This window comes from Triturus cristatus, chromosome 11 (genome assembly GCF_964204655.1).
Source record: "Triturus cristatus chromosome 11, aTriCri1.1, whole genome shotgun sequence".
Classification (NCBI taxonomy): domain Eukaryota; kingdom Metazoa; phylum Chordata; class Amphibia; order Caudata; family Salamandridae; genus Triturus; species Triturus cristatus.
Window position 1 is genome coordinate 1,149,263,262 of NC_140594.1, and position 21,954 is coordinate 1,149,285,215.

At 42.8% G+C, this 21,954-nt stretch overlaps 1 protein-coding gene across 1 annotated transcript in view; it reads left to right on the plus strand.

Moving 5' to 3' along the window:
• Positions 1-21,954, plus strand: part of LOC146788618 (uncharacterized) — a 192,113-nt gene that overhangs the window by 135,674 nt on the left and 34,485 nt on the right. Inside the window, 5 exon segments of the mRNA XM_085633186.1 lie at positions 7,175-7,348; positions 7,474-7,547; positions 13,962-14,032; positions 15,843-16,021; positions 20,415-20,571. Of these exon segments, the coding sequence (XP_085489312.1) occupies positions 7,175-7,348; positions 7,474-7,547; positions 13,962-14,032; positions 15,843-16,021; positions 20,415-20,571 (655 nt within the window).

A 21,954-nucleotide genomic window follows, 5' to 3' on the forward strand; every position in this document is an offset into this window, starting at 1 on the left:
ACCAGTATGACCTCCATTTGGCCTGCAAAGTGTTCTATGTCGGTCCATCAGTTGGCATCGCCAGAGCATCGCTGAGGGTTCGGGAAGCCGTGGGCAGGCGAGAGTGTGCAACACCACGCCAGTCTTAGGTCACACCATTGTGCAGTCTTTCCTGGCGAAATGTGTATTGATTCAGGCCATATTCAGCAAGCACAGGCCATCTCATGAATGCAATAGAGAGGCCCAACCTTCACAGTAGGAGTGGCCCCGTGTCCAAGTCTTACAGCTGTATGCAGTGGAGCATCTCAGCAGCTCATCACACAGTGTATGGTTCATATAAATGATCTTCTAACTGCTTAAAATATTTCACTTCAGTGCATACAAACCCGTACACCGTTTCTGTTTGATGGGTGGGTTAGATTTACCTCTTTATTGGAAGAATTATGGTGAATGATCTTGTTTGTGCATATTTAGACTTCAAATCAATGTATGATTCTAGGTGTTGAAAGCATCTGTCTGCTGGCAGTGTATGTGCACTTTACTGCCTGTTTGGCATTCTGTCAGCTATTTGGTGTCCATCAATTATACTTCTCCTTCCTTTATTCTCTTCAGGAGATGGGATCTCATGCAATGACACCAATGAGTGCAGCAGCAGCCCATGCAATGGAAATGCCACCTGCACTAACACCGCAGGAAGTTACACGTGTATCTGTAATACTGGATTCCAAGGTAACTCCACAGCAGTACTCCTTTCCTAACCTCTGAGCCATGTCACTTAGTTCATAGAATGCATGCAGTGATAAACATAAATGCTGTGCTCTCAACAATTGTGTGGTCTTCTGTAGCTAATGGAGCATCCTGCAGTGATATCAATGAATGCACTGAGAACCCGTGCCACAAAGACGCGACCTGCACTAACACTGTCGGATGGTACGCCTGTGCCTGCAACCCTGGATATAAAGGCAAGTCAAGAGCTGTCAAACCTTCCTCACCTGCTGCCCTTTCTCCATAAGAAAGGCTTTCTATGACCGTTATCTCATGAACTAGCTGTGATTGTGTGTTTGTCCAGATCATGGCAGCACATTCCTGCAGTTGCAGTCCATCTAAAATATAATGTCCAGTTGTGCACATCTCAAGCAATTTGTTTGCTCCAAGAGGGCATTTCTCACTTTTCAAAATGATATCACAACAAAGTAGTGTATGCCATGTGGAGTGTTGTATCAGCTTTTACTGAGCTTGTCAACTGGTAGCGTAGGACATGGCTGTCAGATACAGCTAGGGTAGAGCTGCTAATAATAAAGAAAAACAGAGTTTGTTTGTCTGCCCTTTTTCCAAACATGATCACCACATGGTCTGCAAAGCCATTTCTTTAAATCATGTGTGTTCACCACTGAATCCTGAACATCAAGGCAGATTTTTCCTGCCTACCGCTTATGGGGCTCAATCCAGTGCATTGTCAGTAGATGCTTCACTGATGCGTGGGAATCCGCTGCATTGGTCACTCTGGTACAGAAGTAGCCACTTTCCTTTTGGATAGTCAGTGAGAGCACCTTGACTCGGCAACTCACAGACAAAGGGCCTCATTTAGAAGAAAGGGCCGCAGCGCGGCACCGCAAGCCCTTTGGCTGCACTAAGCTGTGGCACTTTCAGAGATCAGGAATGCAACATATTTACAATAATATATATGCCTTTATATCCTAAGGTCTCCCCTGCGTTGGCGCACAATGGACTGCCATGCGCCGGCGCAGGCAGCCTTGCACCATCGTGTAAGGATGCCTGCATCATGGGGATGATTGCTCATGTGCAGGAAGGGTTCCCTTCCTGCACATAAACAGTCTTAAATTGTGTTTTACATCCTCTATGTGTGCTGCATTAGCACACATAGAATTTGCAAAACGTAATTTTTTAAAGAATTGTTTATGTGCAGGAAGGGGCACCTTCCTGTATATAAACAATCTGCAGAGGTGATTTCCTTGTTCTATGTGTGCTGCAGAATCTAGCACGTATAGAGAGAGGGAAAAAAACGAGGGGAAATGAATACATTTTTCCTCATTGCTCCTCCCTATGCCTACCCCGGGGAGGCATAGCATTCAGACGCATTTCCAGGTTTACGTTTCTCGTAAATCTAGAAATGCGTCTGGTCGCATGTGTGTTGCATGGAAACACTCACAGCAACACCCATGGAACTCCCCTTTAATGCAAAGTGCTGCGTGAAAAGGGGCCATATACATAAGGACAGGAAAAGCCACCCAGGGTGGTTTTTCCTGTCCTTGTAAATATGAGGCAGTAAAAGGCGCCGCCGGGGCGTCACAAACAATGACACACCAGTGGCGCAAGGGGCTTGTAAATCTGGCTCAAAGTTTAACCAGCCCACCTCAGTAGCTCCTACTGACAGTTTGGTAGGCTCATCTCTGGAGAAGGTAATCAGGACAAGATGCAGAATAAAGCAGGCCAAATAGTGCAAAGTAAAAATAATGGAATGCCTAAACAAAGTAAATTAAACAAAGCCTGCAAGAAAGAATTGCTGCAAAAATTCAATTTTAGTGTGATACTTTTTTGGGAAGAAGGATTTTTGTGAGGACATTGCTCTCCAAAATACATTTTGTGAACACATTTTCAATTCATCCAAAGTTTGTCGCCATCAAAAACCTTGTCCAGCAAATGTATTGTTACTCTGAGTCCCTGATTATGAGTAGAGTTGCTATCTATCCCACGTGATAAATACCAATACCCTGGGGTACGATATTTATTGCATGTGATAAGCTGCACCTATTACGAGTTTTTGGGGATCAACATGCCGATTTTGGTACTTAACGCACCAAAATCCGCATGCTGTAGTAAAAATGTATGCTTTTGCATTGTTTTATCAAGTTTGACCTGCCAAAATGTCATGAAGGGTGAAATATTTAACATATTTGATACTTATCAGATGCATAAAAGACAAACAGAGGTTTACCCATGGTTCAAAATCCACAGACCTACTTGTAATCAGGCCCTAATGAGTTAAAATAGGGAATAAGAATTTAAAGGTCTTAAACCTCATTCTTACCTATAGTGTAATCATTTTGCCTTGAAGGTAAATCCATTACCACATCTTCCATTTTTATATGAGACTTACATACTAACCTATTCCAAGTTCCAGAGGCTAGAATGAAGGATAAAGTGGAATTAGAGTTACTGCACCCAATTTCTGCACATTTTTCTCTCTGTACATCGGTGTGCCCATTTGAATTTCACCAATCATTAAAAGGGAATATGTAAGTGAGAAACAAAAAAGACAAGTCGAAGGGCCGGTGTCTGAAGGTTTATTCGAAGAGACCAATGCAGTTCTTTGCAATCGTCAAAGGTTCAGGTTAATTTCCATGTGCGGACAATGTCTTATTGTGCCATGGCCCTAGGGTGGAGTCAGGTTTTGTTGGCCTTAAGCCTTGTGAATAACAGACCATGGGACTGTTTGTTTGAAGGGGCATATTATCAAGACAGGCGATTAAATTATCGCCGCTTTAGCTCACATCTGTGTCCTTCACATCTAACATGGGCTTCAATTGGAATTCCATAGAGCATATTATCAAGCCCATCATCGCCGTTTTAGCGGCAGTTTTCTGCCGCTAAAGCGGCAATAATTTTATCGCCTGTCTTGATAATATGCCCCATATTTTCTTGAAGCAAAGACAAAAAATCGTGAATTGCTTAGCAGGTGCTCCTAGTCATAGTCATAGTGGGCATTAAAATATTTGTTATGTATGGCTCTCATGGAGAGCCTCTATCCAGTTTCAGAATCTCATTACCCACTGCTATGACATAGAAGCAGTTGATAATTAAACCGGTTACCCACTGTTGTGATGTCATAAAGGCCTTCCAAGACAGGCTGAGAGCGCACTCTGAGAGCCTCTCATGCACCGCTGCTCTCTGCCCTGACTGAAAGCAGAAAGCACGGGCAGAGGGGCGGAAGGGAGGCAGGGAAGGTACTTGAGGTTGGACAAGGAAGGCAGGTAAGTTTTCTTTTAGCCTTTGGGACAGATGGTTTTGGGGCCATACATGACATAGTATTATAGATTGGTAAAAACTGAATTACAAGGATGTTTCTCAGCTCGGAGTTCTGATTAACATCATAGACAACTTGAGCTTCTTTCTCATTGTATACTCAATGTCACTCAGAACCCCTTGGTGGAAAACATCCCCGTTAACCACTAATGCTCACCTATAATTCTATATTTGGTTAGAGCAGGCACTGGAGGATCATGATGAAGAACTCAAGATCCCCAAAGGATCTAGTTCTACTAGATGGGTCTTTTCCTGGGAATGAGAATCTTTGGGCCAGTCACTGATGTAGCGCGTCCTACAGGAGCCGTGGCTCCAGAAGCTGCTATGGGTCAACATCCACTTTTTTGCTGTAGAGTTTTCGGATATCCAAACAAAGGGGGACTGCTGTGATCGGTGCTGGGGTGAACAGTTTGTATGGGTGCAGGAAGATGTTAGGAGAGTACCTGATAGCTTCTGATATGTTTTATTTTAGGGGTTTATGCTAGATACAGCGGGGAATGTTTATTACAACACTATACCTAAAATTATAGACACTGCAGGTTTTTGAGTTTCAGTAGGTGCCTTCTTACTCCATCATTCTGAGTTCTTCACTTAGAAATTGTTGCAGGGATTCTGCTCATGCACAGAACTATGCGCAGGAAACCAGGACCTCAGTGAATTGCGGTGTACCAAAAACTCACCTCAGTACCCTGAACCCCTATCCGACTAGCATCAGTGTCTCATTAGCTCTCCGTATCATCTCGAAGCTACCAATGATTAGACAACCCAGAACATGCGACTTAGAGTACTCTCAGGAATGGTGGGAATCAGAAATACCCGTTTGTTATTATTCTATCAGTCCACAACAAGAGTAATCAGAGACACATTAAAGTTTAAAATATTTATTTTATAAACTACGTGTCCTAAGATGCAGTACTTTGGCTAACATAAGCAGACACATGATTAAGAATAAAACCATCAGCATTGTTACAATACCATATAAAATGAAGGGAGACATCATGTTACAAATGATAGTGGAATATAACCACCCTCCCTTTGCTAGTAAGCTAGTATTATTAAAATAACAGAAGGTCTCTAGGTTTGAATGGGGAACCCCATAACGTAAATATCAGCTTAGGTGAATCACATTACAGGATCAGCTTTGCTCTGTGTCTGGAAAAAGTTGTCTCCAAAGTGAGTATCTCATGCATGCAAACTGCAATATTAAAGGCACTCGAATTTCAGATATTTGCAGCTGTGTGCGTGTTATGGCTAGATCGTGGGCCGCTCAACCTGAATTCAAAAGCATACATTGTTTGTTGGCCCTGACTGTGTCTGCACACAATGTTCAGACCAAGGTCACGGTGCACATCTAGGGATGTGAACAACAGACTGTTCCCATGTGAAGAAAAGGCAAGCAAACAGTTTTCATATAATAACATCTATCTGCAGTGTCGTGTGCAAAAGCAGCAAAAAGTGGCAAGATGGCGTTTTAACTTCTAAGACGCTTATGCTAACATAGCACTGTGTGTACCTGGACCTCCGTCCCCACTACAGAATCAGGGAGACGTTATTCATACTCTGTGTTTTAATGCATTCACACCTAGTTTTATAGATCCTTGTACTCAAGAGTTTCCAGATATTCAGACAATAGTGGTACACCAGGATCAATACTGAAGTAAAAGGTTTGGAAGGATGAAGGAAGCCATTTGGAGACTGCCTGGTGGTTCTGGTTATATTTGGTTCATTGATGATGCCAACACAAGTGGTAAACTAATACTGTAACACCACACCCAGAATTATTCATACTGCAAAGTTCAGTTTTCACTAGGTATAGAACGTGTACATTATTTTAAATTATGCCCTATAGAATCAAGGATAGTGCAGCCATCCACTTTCTTTCCTTCCGAAGTTTGAGACTGGCAGGATCAATCCATGTGCCCATGACAAGAGAGGGCTTGCTATTACGTGTTGCCCCGGCCAGCATTGCTCTGCTCTTCACAGGAGTTGGTACTTGGTTTCTGGTGCCCAGAGTCCACCACCTCCTCTCAGAGCTGCATCAAGCTAGGGGCAGGGCCTTGGCAATTCAGATTAGCAGAGCTGTGTTGTGATTTGATGATCTCTATACCAATCAGGACAGGATACCTGCTACACCAGATGGTCTCTTTTTCCCAGGCCCACGTCACACAACATTGCAGTGCAATAGAAAGAAAGCAATGACAAATCAGGTCACTCTGCTTAATCAGGAAGTCTCCCAGCACAAGTGATTAATGACAGCCCAGGTGGCACAAGGTAACCCTGGGCATAGAAATACGCTATGCTCGCGTAGTTTGCGCCACTACGTGCTACGCGAATTGCACTTAGCACAGTGCAAAAACGCATAGCGGGCATTTTTGGCTTGCTCACGGCCCTCAATGTCAAGTTGGCGACCGCGAGCGAGCAAAATAACATCCCGGCGAGACTTTTTCCTTGTTAGCGATCAGCAACATCAAGTTGCTGATCGCGAGCATGGAAAATAAACCTCCCGGCGAGATTCTTAACGTGGGGAGGTCAGGTTTCTCATTGCGAGTGGTCGCGTATGCTCGCCACCGCTTGCGATGAGAAACTACCAGCCCGCGTTGAGAAAGCTGCCGCTCGAGTACAAATCTACACGAGCGGCAGAAAACGACCGCTTGCACTGTGCAAGATGCCATTTGCAATGATTACACAGTGCGGACAAGCATCCGGCACTGTGCAATCAGTGCGAACAGCATTTTGCACAGTGCACTACGCAGTTTGCGTAGCTACGCGTAGCTTGCGTAGTGCGAAGTGCACTCCGCGTAGCTACACATAGCGCTACTACGCGAACTACGCCCAGGGTTAACCACGGTGCCGCAGCACATCAGAAGCCACTACCATGGATCAGCAGAACAAACACTGCTTCACATTTGCTTCTGCTGGTGAGTTCACCCACTGTGAGACGTATTCTTGACCATGGGCCAACTCCGTTCAAAGAACCTTCTTCAGGGATATACAAGATGTACTGCACTAAGCAACAATTTCTAAGCAAGAATAGGTGCACTGGTCTATCATGTCTATGTGTTTGATGACCCACAGTCAGGTTGATACCAAAGGTTTTAAAAAAACACAATTTGCAGTTAAATGTTCAGCAAACCATTTCTGTATTTTACAGGAAATGGAACATTCTGCTGCTCAACAGAGTGTGAAGCGAACCTCTGCCTGAATGGAGGAACTTGTACTCGGACAGGCTCACAATGTGAGATTCAGACCTGCGCATGCGCAGTGGGGTACGAGGGCCCAAGATGCAGAGACGCAAGCTTGAGTTTTGTGCCATTAGCTATTAAAGGTAGGTCCAAGGTGGCTCAATAATGCCACACATGATAGTCTACATTCTTTCTTTAACTTATGCGTGCACATGAACGATGTTATAAGCCCTATCACAAAATGTGTCCTCATTTGTTTCATCTGCAGCTCTACCCAAAAGAACTGTCCTTCTACGACTGAGGTCAAAATTAAAGATGACTACAGAAGATGCAGATATCAAGGTGTGTTGCTTGCAGTGAAAAAAATTGTGTTACTTATAAAATTAGAAGGCCAATCCCTGCTCCTAAACCAGAAATGACATTGATTAGGCAGAACAGAGGCCAGATAACATAAAGGGAGCTTATGAAGTATTGCATAGCTTGTGACATGATTATAGACTGATTGTAGTCATATTCAGGGGCTCATTATGAGTTCTGTTTTAATACAGATAGATATGGTAACTGGTATTGCTTGTTTCTTCCCCATGAGACTCCAACTTTTGGAAGCAGGTGGAGTCTCCTGCTTAAAGCAAAACAGGAAATAAAAAGTTATGTTATGTTATGTGTATTTGTAGAGCATGCTTTCATCTGGGAGGGTTTCCTGCCGCTCTTCAGGTAATAGTTAAGCCACACCTTCATTTGAAGAACCAATCTCTTCAGCTTTTTGCGGAGTGAGGAAGAGGCTCTAATGCTGAGTAGTTTGTTATTTCACACTTTGGATGTTCTGCATATGCGTGGGATGTGTACAAGTAAAGTCCAGCTGAGCTGAGCTGAATTGTCTGGAAGGTTTGTGAAAGGAGATGCAACTATTGATGTAGGCTAACCAAATGTTGTGTAATTCTTTAAAGGTGTGTGTGAGGATTAACATCTGTGGGTCTTGAGTTTGAGACAGTTGTTTTCATACAGTCACAACCTCAGTCATGAAAGCAGTGAATTTGTTCCAGGTGTTGGCTGTCTTATCCAAGAGGGAGAACATTAGATTATGTTCTATAACAATAACAATACACTCTAGTAAAACTTTATAAGAACAATAGTCAATAATGTTTTGTCATTTGGTTCGGCACATCAGTCTGACATGGATTTATATATTCAAGGGAGCAGATGTTGCTCTGGTATTTCCCTCCCTACCTTGTCTCTCCTGCTTAAAGAAAGGAAGCAATCTTCTGTCCTCACCAGTGCTTATAAAAGCAAAAACTAATTAATCTCAGACACAGGTAATTACTCCAAGCTGCATTCCATGCCATCCTTTTGCCACTATACAAACCAAGGCCAACCACATAAAAATCAGTTTCTCTCCTGCTTCAATTGTAACACTTCACCCAAAGCTGCAGACCTGGTCCCTTCTTGACAAAGTGTCCAAAGGATGATTGACTGGAGGGCATCCCTGAGTAATAACCAGTGGCTGAGATTAATGCAAACATTTCTCCCATCACTTTTTTGTTCTCTTTCAATGGAGCCGTGGCAGTCAGCTATGAAGTAAGTCTGATCCTCATTCCATGAAGATTGCAGCTCGAGGACAGGAGCACAAAATGAGGATGGGTTGTGGTAATGTTTCTCCTTATTGCTATCATCATATTTAGAGTTAAATTGCACTTTTCTTTATGAAGCATGGTCTGGCTAAGTGATTGGTCCACATTTTGTATAAGCTCTACATATATAGAGACAACATTTACTATTTATCTCCAAGCTGGGCCCACTCAGTTCTAATTATCTCCACACTCAGTATACCCCCCAATACTAAAAGTTGTGCAGAATAGGGTTCTCTATTCACCACACCCAGTACATACCATCAGTTCCGGGTGAGGTATTTAACTGATGTGATAAATATCCCCTATTCAAGTGTTTAACTTGGAAGTGAATGCAGAATATGTGCTTAACACACATAACTCTGCATGTTGTGCCTTTTTTCTGGGCCAGTTCTCCAATATATAGTAGATATAACCTGCTGGAATAGATCAGATGAAAACTAGCACTGCATCATAATTATTGCATTACTTGTACACCAATCACTGTTTAAATTCCTATACCCAACGGAATCGCAATGTAGTCCAGAACTTCAGTAAATATCATTACCCCGGGATGAGATATTTGTGGCACACACCTCATATTGTGAGTTATTACCTTGGAAATGGGACATAACATGCAGGATTGGTATTTAACACACAACTTGAAATCCCAAAACTGTGCAAACTTGTGTTTGAAAAGTCCTTTAAAAGGGACGAAGTCTAGGGAGGCATTACATCTGTTAGCGGAGAGTTTGCAGTAGAAAGGACCTGCTACCGATACACACTAAGGAACGTCTTAAATGATGATATTTCCATTTCCTCACCTTGATCAAAAACCATAAAATACCCTTTATTATAATAATGTAATTATTATTGCAGGTAGTATTGGCTCAATGTCCCGAGCCCCACACTCAGATCGAAAGAAGGTTAACAAATGCATGTTCAGAACATAAAGGCAGGTTCATCATAGTAAATCTGCTTCTAGGAAACAAACAAAAAATTATTAAGAGTCTTTCAATCTGTTCTTAATATATCAGTATGTAAGATCATACTGGATTAAATTATAAAGCTCAGCATGAATCATCAATCATATTGTTTCGCTGATTACACGTTGAGGTTGGGTGCATTGATTAACCTGTGGATTTTGAGACTCTTCAAGAATCACTGATGATCATTTTGAAGTATTCCTATGTCTTTAAATGTTATCCGTGATGAGAGGGCATGCTTCCCTCCCACTGGTACTTGCCTCTCCATCCATCAAATACTAGAGGGTAAATGGTAGCAAAAGAAGGAGTAATATCTATCCACTGTTGAAATCTTCTATAATCCAAATAACAGCTCTCTATTAGGTGATAAATGAAGTGCAGCACAAGGAAAAATGTTAGTTTCTGACATAAAAGTTGTGCCCTTACTATTTTCTACAAAATATTGCCTCATTGGCCTTCAAAGTAGAAAACCTGCACCCAATGGGATGATGTTTTAGTAAAGGATACTTAGGACATGATTTTTATATAAAACAAATATTCCTGCCTAAGATATTCCAACCTCAACCTAAAAATCAATCTTTCAGTCACATAAGGCCATCTAAGAACCCTGGCACTCCAGGCATTGTTACTTTTTACTAGGAGGCTAAAGTGGATATGTGACGTTACAACGTATGCCATTACCACGAATGCCGTTGCAACGCAAATCTTTACCTCAACTTGCTGTCGGGGTTGCGCTGGAAGTTGGAATAGTTTAATTTACTATTCCAACTCCAGTGTGAGCAACAGTAGGGAAGGTGTTGGAGTTAAATCTAACACCTTCTACCCACTTCTACACACCTTTTGCGTTGCAACTGCATGCGGGGTAATGGCATGCGTTGTACCGCTTGTAGTGTAACTGCTGTTTCCCGGCTAAAGTAGGTATTTCAGAGAGTAATTATTCAAAAAGCAGAGCCTTTCTTGTTGTAAGTTTTCTGGACATCATCAATTCTCAGATGATCCACTTAATTGTCAATTTAGACCCAGAACTTAACTTTAACAAATCATGAAAGAATATCAGGCCACTTTGCGAATTCCACACCAGTGGACAGATGCATCCTTTCCAATCCATTTTTTTCTTGTGCAAGCTTGCCACAAGTAATAAATACTTTTACAGGAAATCAATACATACACTATAGATTTTGAAATCTGCGTATTCAGCAGTGGTCGTATGTGAGAGCAGTGAGACTCAATGCCCCAAAGTCCATGCTGTCACTGATGGTGGTTCACCTCTTCCCCACGGTCTTCAGAATTACAAGGGTGGTGGACGAATAGGATTGGTCTTTCTTCACCATCTGTTTCCATCTCGCATGACAGCCACAGGTAGATGCAAACTTGTGTTGACAAAACAAAGCATGTATCGCTTACAAGCGACACACACAGTGTGCAGCTTGTAGAGGGAGAAAGCTCGGAGTTGATGTGGAATGGAGGAAGGATTCCAAGAATTTGGTTTTTATTGTGTGGCGATTGATTAGAGGGTATTGGCAATGGTGGATGAATATTGGGGAGTGGTGGGGGAAATTGGGAGGAGTTAATGAGCAATGTGGCAGATATTTCTTCTTTGGTGTGGGCGCATGAGTAAACTGTGGGGCATATTATCAAGACACGGCGTTAAAATTATCGCCGCTTTAGCGGCAGAAAACTGCCGCTAAAGCGGCGATAATGGGCTTGATAATATGCCCTTGAGAATTCCCATCGAAGCCCATGTTCTGGTGTCAACATGGGTTTCTATTGGAATTCTCTGCGGCATATTATCAAGCCCATAATTTTAACGCCGTGCTTGATAATATGCCCCCGTTTACTTCTGAGGGTGGAAAAATAGCAGGGATTTTAAGGGGGGGGGTTGAAAAAATTGAGGCCATGTTGACCATGTCTCCTTTCTGACTACTCTGTCCCTTCACTTCTGATGTGAGCTGGGTGAAAAAGTATTTGGGGGTACGCACACAAATAAAAGTGACAACTTGAGCTATACACTCCTTCTCTGTGTGAGACCATTTGGAACCACTGTGTGAAAAATAACCATGTTATTCACAGTTATTCACTCACAGTTCTACATATTATCTGCATTTGGCAGATTGCATCACCAACACTCAGTATTGTTTTTGAGAATTACTTTTTTGCGCTACTGTTCAGAATACACTTTCTCCTTCGCTTCAAATTGACAAGCTAGTCTGGTTACTTCTAAGAGAGGCACATTTGTATCCACAATTTTCTTACATGCCGCAGATGTTCTAACTGATGTCTTTTAAAAGAAATGATTACTATTTTCAGTATTAGCTGAGTCATTAGTTATTGCGAGATCTAGTCCTTCAAAATGAAGGCAACTTCACTTCTATTTAGTGGGTGAAAAATTGAATGTTTTCCTGATGCTGCTAAATTAAATACTATGGGGCAGATTTACAAGCCCCTTGCGAGACATTTACGCCGCCGTTGAGTCACTTCTGTGACGCAGCGGCGGCGTAAACCATGCGCCATGTTGCGCCTTATTTACAACGTGATGCATCTAGGGAGATGCGTCACGTTGTAAAGCCCTGCGCTACATTAAACCAGCGTCAGGTTTAATGTATGCAGGGTGGGCGTTCCGTTGGAAAAAGCCTCGGAAAAGTGACGCAGTGAAATCTACAAGATTTCACTGAGTCACTTTTCCGACGCTGCTGCGTCAAAACCCTGCGCCTGCTTGAAAGTATGGACAGCCCCTGAGCATTGCTGGAATTGCAACGTGCTTGCGACACGACTCCAGCAATGCGCCGCCCTTATGCCATCAGATGCGTCACGCATCTGTTTATCCTTGCGCCACGATGCGCTGCATTGTAAATGCGGCGCATCTGTGGTGGCGCAAGGGTAAACTTGCGTGACGCATCTTTCCTGGCGCATCCCTGCTGATTTGCAGGGATGCGCCAGGAAACATAAATCTGCCCCTATATTTTTCTAAAACAAACTGATAAGATGGCAAAATATCGAGGTCACTGATCTCGACCAACAAAATATAGTCGATATTGGGAATCATATATATTTGTAGTCCAGTAATGTGGCCACAAATTAGTGACCACCAGTCAACTGATGCTATCGCAGTAAGTCACTTCTGTGCCTGAGCCGCCAACATAATTATATTCATTGGGCAGATTTACAAGCACCTTGTGCCACTTTTGCGTCACTTTTCCCAAGTTAAAAGTGACGCAAAAGTGGCGCAAACGGCTTGTAAATCTGCCCCATTGTATCTAAGTTTGTTTATATGCGCTATTTGCATAGTACAAACCTAGCCAAAGGCAGCGGGGCACTGTGCAATGTCAAAGGCAGGCATACCGTCAACGAGCGATAGGAGAGGTAGCTGATTAGTGGAGTGTTACTGTAGTGTGATGAAGTATTCTTTAAAGAGGTGTGACTTCAACTCTTTCTTAAACTGGAGCTGCATTGGGGTGGTCTTTATGATACAGGAATGATGTTCCAGATCCTCAGTACATAGATTAGAATGGCCTGCTGCCTAGTTTTGGTGGGGGCTGGTTGCCGGTACGCAGAGAGTCATGGGGGATGGTAAGCTTCTGCAAGATAAGCAAGGCTGCTGATCATGATAACTTTGTAAATAAAGCAGCTGGTTTTGCAGGGTGGGCTGACTAGAGGTGCTAATGAAGTTACATCAGGATGTGGGCAGTGTGATCATGTTGTTCCAGGTCTGAATGAGACATACTACAGCGTGTATGATGCCTTTAAGTGGTGCCAGTGTGGAGTTTGGGGACTTATGGAGCAGGGTGGTACAACCATACAGGTTCAAGAGCATGAGGGCTTGAGCAACAACTCTGAAGTCACTTTCCAGAAGTAACAGTTTTACTTTCATTACAGAAGAGGGTTGGTACCAGGTTGCCCTTGTTTTCCTGGCAGAGTGTTCCTTGAGGGTGAGGTTGGTGATTTAGGATTCATCGTTATTCCTGGAAAATTAGTATTTCGGATGATTCACATTTACATTTCTGTCTCCTAAATGCTGGACCAAATAGAAACTCTGATAACAGGAAGCTTTTACAGAATTGTTTGTTTTAGACTAACCTAAGTAGATTGTATAATGTTGGAAAGACCCCCAAAGGTCTAAAATGTGCTTATATGATAAAATGAATCATGATCGCCTTTCTCCTTACCAGGTTCAACAACTAATTGCAGATCTGCCTGTGAAAAAGTTGTTTAATAAGAACAGAGACTACAGCCTTACAAGGTAAGTACCACAGATCTACAAACCAAACAAGAATACACAGATCTAGGCCTCTGAGTTCACAGCATTAGTACATTGTTGTTCCTGAGCAAACATCTTGAGCTGTATTTGAAACAGTTTTTAAAAGCTGTATTTGAATATGCCAGCAGTGAAAGGGGGCCCTTGTTCTTGCACTGACTGCAGGAAAATGACATACCACTGGCAGTAATGAAAGAAAATGTGCCACTGACAAATGTAAACAAGCAATGGAAAACGCAGTAGTTCTGGCCTTGGCCAGCGGGTAGATTTTTATTTTTCATGTTTTGATTTCAAGCAAATGGCACTAAATAAGAAAAAATGAAAATATTTTGTCACAGAAATGTTACTGTCTCAAGCTCACAATAGAAATGTAAAATTTAAAAAACATTCATCAATGCATCTTTTTTACCATTGATTTTTTTTAAACAGCACACGTTTCGGTCGTGCCATGTATTTTATTATTATTTATGAAGAAGACATGGATAAAACACCCCTAACCAAGCACTTAAGTCTCAGGCTGCTGCAATGCTACAATTCCACCTGAATACTTAGTACATAAAATGATCAACTTTACAAACTAAGAAAAAGGGGCTATTTGTGGACAAATGTGAACAACGTGTACCGACTTTGACCAGTAACTGGAAGGGAAGGGAGCCAATAGGGAAAGTATGCTGACTTGTTGCTCCATGCTGGAGGTTGTGGTGGGTGGTAGCAAAATGTGAGTGACCACCTAACAGCCCACTGAATGATTCCTACTGACCAAACCCTGTCCATGTTTGTATATTATGTATGATTTTTGGAGAAAAATAACAGTCCAAAAAACTTGCTGGGCTGAAACAATGCACAATTTATAAACCACAAAGTTCACACAGGACCTTAGTTATGATTTTAGTTTTAATAATGGATTATTCCTAAAACACTAAAGGGGCAGATTTACAAGCCCCTTGCAACACATTTGCGCCACCATTACGTCACTTTTTGTGACGCAGCAGCGGCGTAAACAATGCGCCACATTGTGGCCCATTTACAGCATGATGCATGTAGGGAGATGCGTCACGTTGTAAAGCCCTGCTCCACATTATACCTGCGTTAGGTATAATGTATGCAGGGTGGGTATTCCCATGCAAAAAGCCATGTAGAACTGACACAGTGAAATTTACAACACTTCACTGCTTCAAAATTTCTACACCTGCTAAGACCAGGCGTAAGGAATGACGCAGGGCTTTCTGAATGGGACTAACGTATCTGTTGAGGCACAGGGCTGGATTTGCGTCACTTTCATGAGCAACTCCAGCAATGCTTCACTTTTCTGCCAACAGATGCATCAGAATTTCTGAAGCATCTGTTAATCCTTGCGCCATAGAGCACTGTATTGTAAATACAGCGCATCCATGGTGGCGCAGGGACATTTGGCACTGGCGCAAGGAAACTGACGCATCTATGCAGATGCATCAGTTCCTTGTAAATGAGGCCCTAAAGAGTTTACATGTTAGGCTTCTTGTACCGGATGTCCAAAAAGGTCAGTTGCACCGGTGAGAGAAAGCTGCACTTAAATATTCTAGTTCATCAAAAGGGACTTAAAAAACAGAAAAGCAGTTATGACATCTTCAGGTGTTATGGTGTTAAAGGACAAAGAATATTTGAACATTTACACCTGTATCATTGATAGAAATGTTTATAATGGAGCATATTTGGGGAACAAGCAGCCATGAATAGTTTTTGTTGCCCAATGTAGCACATGTCTACATGCTTTGTCTGCTGACATCCAATTTTAAACATGTGTTTTTTTCTGCAGTCAAAATGCCACATATTTCATGGCTCTCACGTCGGAGTTTAACTACACTGGAATTCTTGATGACATCAAGTACCTGAATGAGAAGTTAGTTGCTGCCCTGAATAATGCGATAAGCACAGCCAGATCTGCAAGGGCCACCTCAGACATTGACCTAGTTCAAGTCACGAATGGCAATCTCAGTAAGTTATCTCAAGATACTAATAAATTCGAGGTTGTCCAGAGACATCCAGACCTGGTGGGGACCCTTGGTCATCCTCAGTGCTGACAGGTGTAGTTTAAAGGGCAGTTTTCCTTCCACACATTTAAGAGGCAAAGCAGCCTTGAAGAGCCCAGAGCTTTTCTGAGCATCCTCTGTTGTCTTTAAATTCTGTAATATCAAGGATACCATAATTCCACCTCATGCCTTTTCCTAAAACCACTATAAATGTCCTGTCTCCTTAACTCATGAATACCGAGGCTGCCTGGTCTTGATTACACCTCCTGCCTTTTTCTTGCATGATTCCACACTTTCTGTCTCTCACTCTTGCACAGGGACATACTGGGAAGGAAATCAGCCTTGGTATATTTTGTCAGACCAGCCCTCATACTACACATAGGGAGTGGGCAGAGTGAGCGACTCTGACCACAGCAAGGAGGATTTGGGGGATGTGGGGTTCTCCCTGGCAGAACTCCTTAAAGAAATGCAAATATGGTGTCTATTACAACCCATTTTTTATTATGGAGCCTTGTATAATCATTGAAGTCAAACACACTGATTCACGGTGGCAGGGGTTCCAGACTGCCGCACCACTACGTGTGTTAAGTTCAATATACTAGAAACTACAATATTGTTTGCTATTTAGTCTCATAAACGTGCCCACCTCTCAGAACCAGCCACCGTTGGTGGTCCATAATATAACACATAAACACAGAGCATAAGTGTCGTGCTGTAAAAGCAAAGGCCCTCTGCGGCCGCCAATAACTTCACTGTCGCGTCCCTGTTGAATCAACCCTTCTGCGCTCAAGTTCATGGGTATATGAATCCTGAACATTACAACTAAGCTTGGAACATAGATACTTTGAGATTTTGGACCATACTCTGAAAAAGAGCTTCATTTTATCACCGGGTTACTCCCTTATGGGAAATCACTGAATTTGAGTATGCCCTGAAAAAGCCGGATTGGGCGAAACGCGTTGGCTGTTTTGCACAATTTGTTTGTATAATATCAAACGGTGAATAAAAAAGGAATTATGAAAACACTAAGAACGAAGTGCCTCTGACATCATGATTTTGCTGTCCTGTGGAACAATCCAAGGATTGTGTTCAGACGTCTCTATTTATGTGCCTCTCTTACTTTGTGTTTATCTAATCATTGGATGCATGGGTAAATAGAGACTGGACACAATGGAGTCATGTCTGCATGCCTCAAATAAAAAATGAATGATTAGTTGGATGAGTGTGGAGTGGGTAAATGAATTAATTCAATTAATTCATGAATGGAGGACAATGAATAAAGACTTTTGGCTATGTGGAATAAATGGTCTCAATGCACTGTAAAAAAGATTGGAGGTCCTGGTTTTTATTTTGTCTTTTGCATTAAAACATCACCCTTCCCAAACACTACCACCAAAGATTGCTCCTTAACCTCAAGCCTGGCTGCCTGTAGCAGGGCCTTTTCTGGATTGATGGTTAGGGAACAATAAATGTCTTCTATGTCCCCTTGCCCTGCCATGGACCCAGAAGCCCACACTTTGACCCAAGCGGATCCGAAAGGATCAACATACAATGTGCTTAAAATCCACCATTAATCCCACACATAAATAAGATAGCAAAAGCTGCAAACCTTCAGCGCCATCCCGTAAATTGATAACTTTCACCTGAGGATCTTCTAAAAAGTGTAGTGCATGCCCTATTCAGCTAGAGACTGGATTTGGGAACTGCTATTCAGGCAGGAGTCATCTGTCTCCCTCTAAATTGTCCTTCACTCTACTCTCAGATTACACCACAAAGCAAATAAATTCAGTGACGTCATGCCCATACTTTTAGACCTTGACTGTCTTCCCGTTCCAGCCACGAAAAATTTCAGACTATTCACCCTCACTCTCAAGACTCTTCATGAACACACACCCATCACCTCTCCTAATTCGTGAGTAGGGCCAGGCAAAATTTGTGTTACGCTTGTGTAATCAAAGGAAATTTTTGTAATTTTGCATTACGTTTGTAACACGAATACTAGGTTTTTACGCTGTTTTTGCATCGCAAAAGTGATGCAAATAGATGTAAAATCTTTTTTAACCTATTTTCTTACCAGCATAAAACCAGTTTTTTATGCTGGATAATCACTTGAAAGTAACAGAAGCGAGCGCATAGCACTGCTTTTTTTTAACCCCTTCCCTGCTCATGACGGAACCACTCCATCATGAGCCACGGTTGCGCTGTGCTCATGGCGGAGTGGTTCCGTCATGCTGCGGCCGTTGGCCGCCGCTCCGCCCACGCGGCGCTAATTCCCCGCCTGTGCGGGCGATTAGCGCAGTGGGCGGAGACGTGACGGAACCACTCCGTCATGAGCACAGCACAACCGTGGCTCGTGACGGAGCGGTTCCGTCACAAGCACAGCGCCACCGCGCTGCCCCCAAACCCCCCCCAGTGCCGCGGCGGAATTCCTGCCGCGGCGAAGGGGTTAATTTTATTTTTTAATTGTTTTCCTTTGAACAAAACAGATTGTCATTTGATTGTACAGTTTTCCCGTATCACTTAGCAGTACAGCACACGATTTTACATCCAGCCAGTTGAAACCATTTCTACACAGTTTTACATTTCCAATATCGACGCCCCACACTCCCGCCCATAGTACTGCTTTTTATTATTTAGTGCCTAAGGGTTCTTCCATGGGTGGTGCATGGGCGTTTCCATGGAAACACCGAAGGTTTTTGCCATAAAACCCTATTTACTTAAAAAAGTAGGCATGGTTTTGCGGCAAAAAACCTCAACCATTTCAAATAGGCTCTATGAATGAGAAATGCTTTGATTTCGCCTTTCTTTTCCAATTTTGCATATGTGCTGCACTGTACAGCACACATGCAAGGTGGGAAAAGGTTTCAAGTTAGTCTGATTGTAGTATTTTGTCATCGGAAGCTATCCTTCCAGTACAAAACCTATGCTAGATTCATGGAGACACCCTTGCACTATAGTGCAAAGGTGTGTCCGTGGCGCACAGCAGCATATTTCTGCACCGGTGCTAGGCAGAGGTGAGGAGAGTGCCATATGTCTGAAAATAAGACACTCTCCTGCTCTCTGCTTCTAACACAGCGCAGCATTTGCAGCTGCTGCACTGCACTGTGTGATAATCTAGTAAATCTGGGCAGAAATATCAGAAATCATTCTATTACGCCACGTCACGTAATTACGCACTGTTCGCCAGAACAATTTATATTGAGTGCATAGAAACATTTCAACGCAAATGACAGCACCTGCTGTTTTAAGCTCACGGTCAAAATGGACGCAAGGAGACAATTTGCACTAAAAGATAATGCTGAATGCCAGTATTGCTTTAATACATAAGTGTGTGTAATTAGTGTCATTTTTTGACACTTTATGCAAATTTGAAACACTCTACTCCTGATCATGACAGGTGTTTCTATAATCTATGAAGCAACAACAAACTTTTACATTTAAATCTACATTGGCCCATAAATTCTCATTCACTGGGACGGTTGCCTCCGTCTGGAACACACTACCTGCAAACTTGATGACAATAACGCCTTCATGACCTTCAGGGAGCAACTTAAAACCCATCTAGTTAAGCAATTCCTGAGCTAAAGTCACACTGCCATATGTACGAATCAAGCCTGCAGTAGCAGTCGGTGTCAGAGGAGAGTGGTGCAGTGTGCGGGGGTGACTATGACGTCAACCCACGGTGAAAAAAACAAACTTACCTGCTGCATGCAGCCCGCCACATTGCCAGTCTTCTGCGCCTCTCGTGGCTCCACTGCTGGCACAAGCTCCCAGACTCCCCTGCAGCAAATCCTGAGACTGCTCTCATGCATGAAGACATCTTCAGGATTTGCCTGAGTGTCCTCAATGTGCACTCCCAGGGAGACTGGGAGCCTGTGCTTGCTGTTTCCAACCCGGCAATGCAGCTCAGGTTGGAGACAGCTTCAGTGCGCATGTCGGTTTGGCCGGCCTGAGATAGCAGTGCATACCACGTCCCGTCGGTGCCTGTCAACCCCTGTCCCTGCCCACAAGACTCTGCCAGGAAACAAAATAAATGTTAATAAACCGGGGTTTATTATCATTTATTTTTCCTTTTATACGCTGTCGGCGCGGGGGGGGGGGGTCACACATGGCAGTCATTTTGTTTGACAGAAGCTCCTTTATCTCCAAACTTTAAATAACACCATCTGTGTGTTCTTACTCTTTCATTTCTATAGGTTTCTAAACTATTTCTATGTGATTGTTTAGTTCCAAAGAGTTTCGAATGGGAAAGAAAATCTGAATATGTTTTAATACTTGTGAAAGGCTTTGTAACATAAGTATGCCATCTATGCCACATTAACCTAAGGCTCACTCACTCCCAATCCCTATTTCTGCAGCAAGCCAGGCTGATCTGGCGCTTTACTTTGGCTGCGGTGCCTTTCAAAACACTGCATATGAACTGGACCCCACCACGTTCATGTGTGAGTCCAAGTGCAAGGATCACTGCAAGAATAATGCCACCTGCAACCTGACCCTGGAGGGCCCACTCTGCACGTGAGTAGATGCACCTTTGAAGGACTGTACCTGGAATCTGATGTGAAAACACACACTGACATTCATAATCTGAAGGAACTATACAGTGACGCCCCATCATGCACAGCGTTGGCATCAATTCTGTCAATTCTGATGTCATCAGTGATGTTATCAGTGATGTCATAGAACATGAGTGATGTAAAGTTGGAGGTCGTAAGCAGTCCCCAGCCAGGGCACGAGTTAAATTACTTGCGTTTTTACTTATCAGTAATAACTGGTGAATTTGTCATTTTTTTATTTTTTTTTAAATGTTATTTTAAAAAGGAAGTTTTCACCTGACTATAACGTCACTTAAATTTTTGTTTCGTGATGCGAATTTCTTAGCTTTCTTTAATGCAAATTTAGAAATTATTGCCATACCTATCTCTAAAGTCACTTTAATCTTTGGATTTTTAGTGAATTTCTAGTTTTTTTTAATGTAAAGTAATACTTTATTGCCATTCTTAATTATGCCACCTCCCTTCCATGCAATGTCTGTAGCCTTGTGCAGAATAGGGTTGGCCGTAGGCACCCCCCCGCCACGTACGACCTTCTGCAATGTGGCACTAGCCCCCAGGGCTTGGCCTGATGCCAGGCACTGCATCCATCCCCCGCAGACATCCACATTGACATATTCATTCTTTTGAGAAGCATTGGGATGAAGAAATGGGACCACTAGATGTTCTGACCTAGGCTTGGAGGAGGAGGCGTTGGTAAATATACCAAGTCCTGGTCTGATTGATGAATGTGTCTGCTGCAGTTGTATGGACATTATGAGCCCTCAACACCCCCTGGGGCACTGCTTTGTGATGGATATCTTGGTTCCAAGTCACACTTGTAGTTTTGCAAAGATAGAATGTGATGTTGGATAACATGCATGTTCATGTTACAAGAATGTTCCAAGTTTCATGCATTTGTCAACAATGGTAATTTACAAGCACATCTGTCAACGATGGTAATTTACAAGCACATCTGTCAACAAAGGTATTTTACAAGCACTGGTCAACATGATTTTACCATGTAAATATGGCACCCCAGAGGCCTGCAATTGTCCTGCATTTATGCTTTTCACTATATGGTGAGGGCAGGGGAATTACTTGTAATGTTATCAAGGCCAATAAATTGTATCAGGCACACCGCTTTGACCTGAGAGAGGGCCTTTATTTAGACGTATTTGTTTGCTGTGATTGTTTGGCTGGTACACACCTACAGTCAAGGGATGACAATCCGCAGGGCCATGAACGCACTAGGAACTACAGTCAGGGCATGACAATCCACAGGGCCATGAAGGCGCCAGGAACCAGAGTAGGAATAACATATGCAGTCCTATTCTTTTATGTGTGAAAACTTCGCACTCGTAAATAT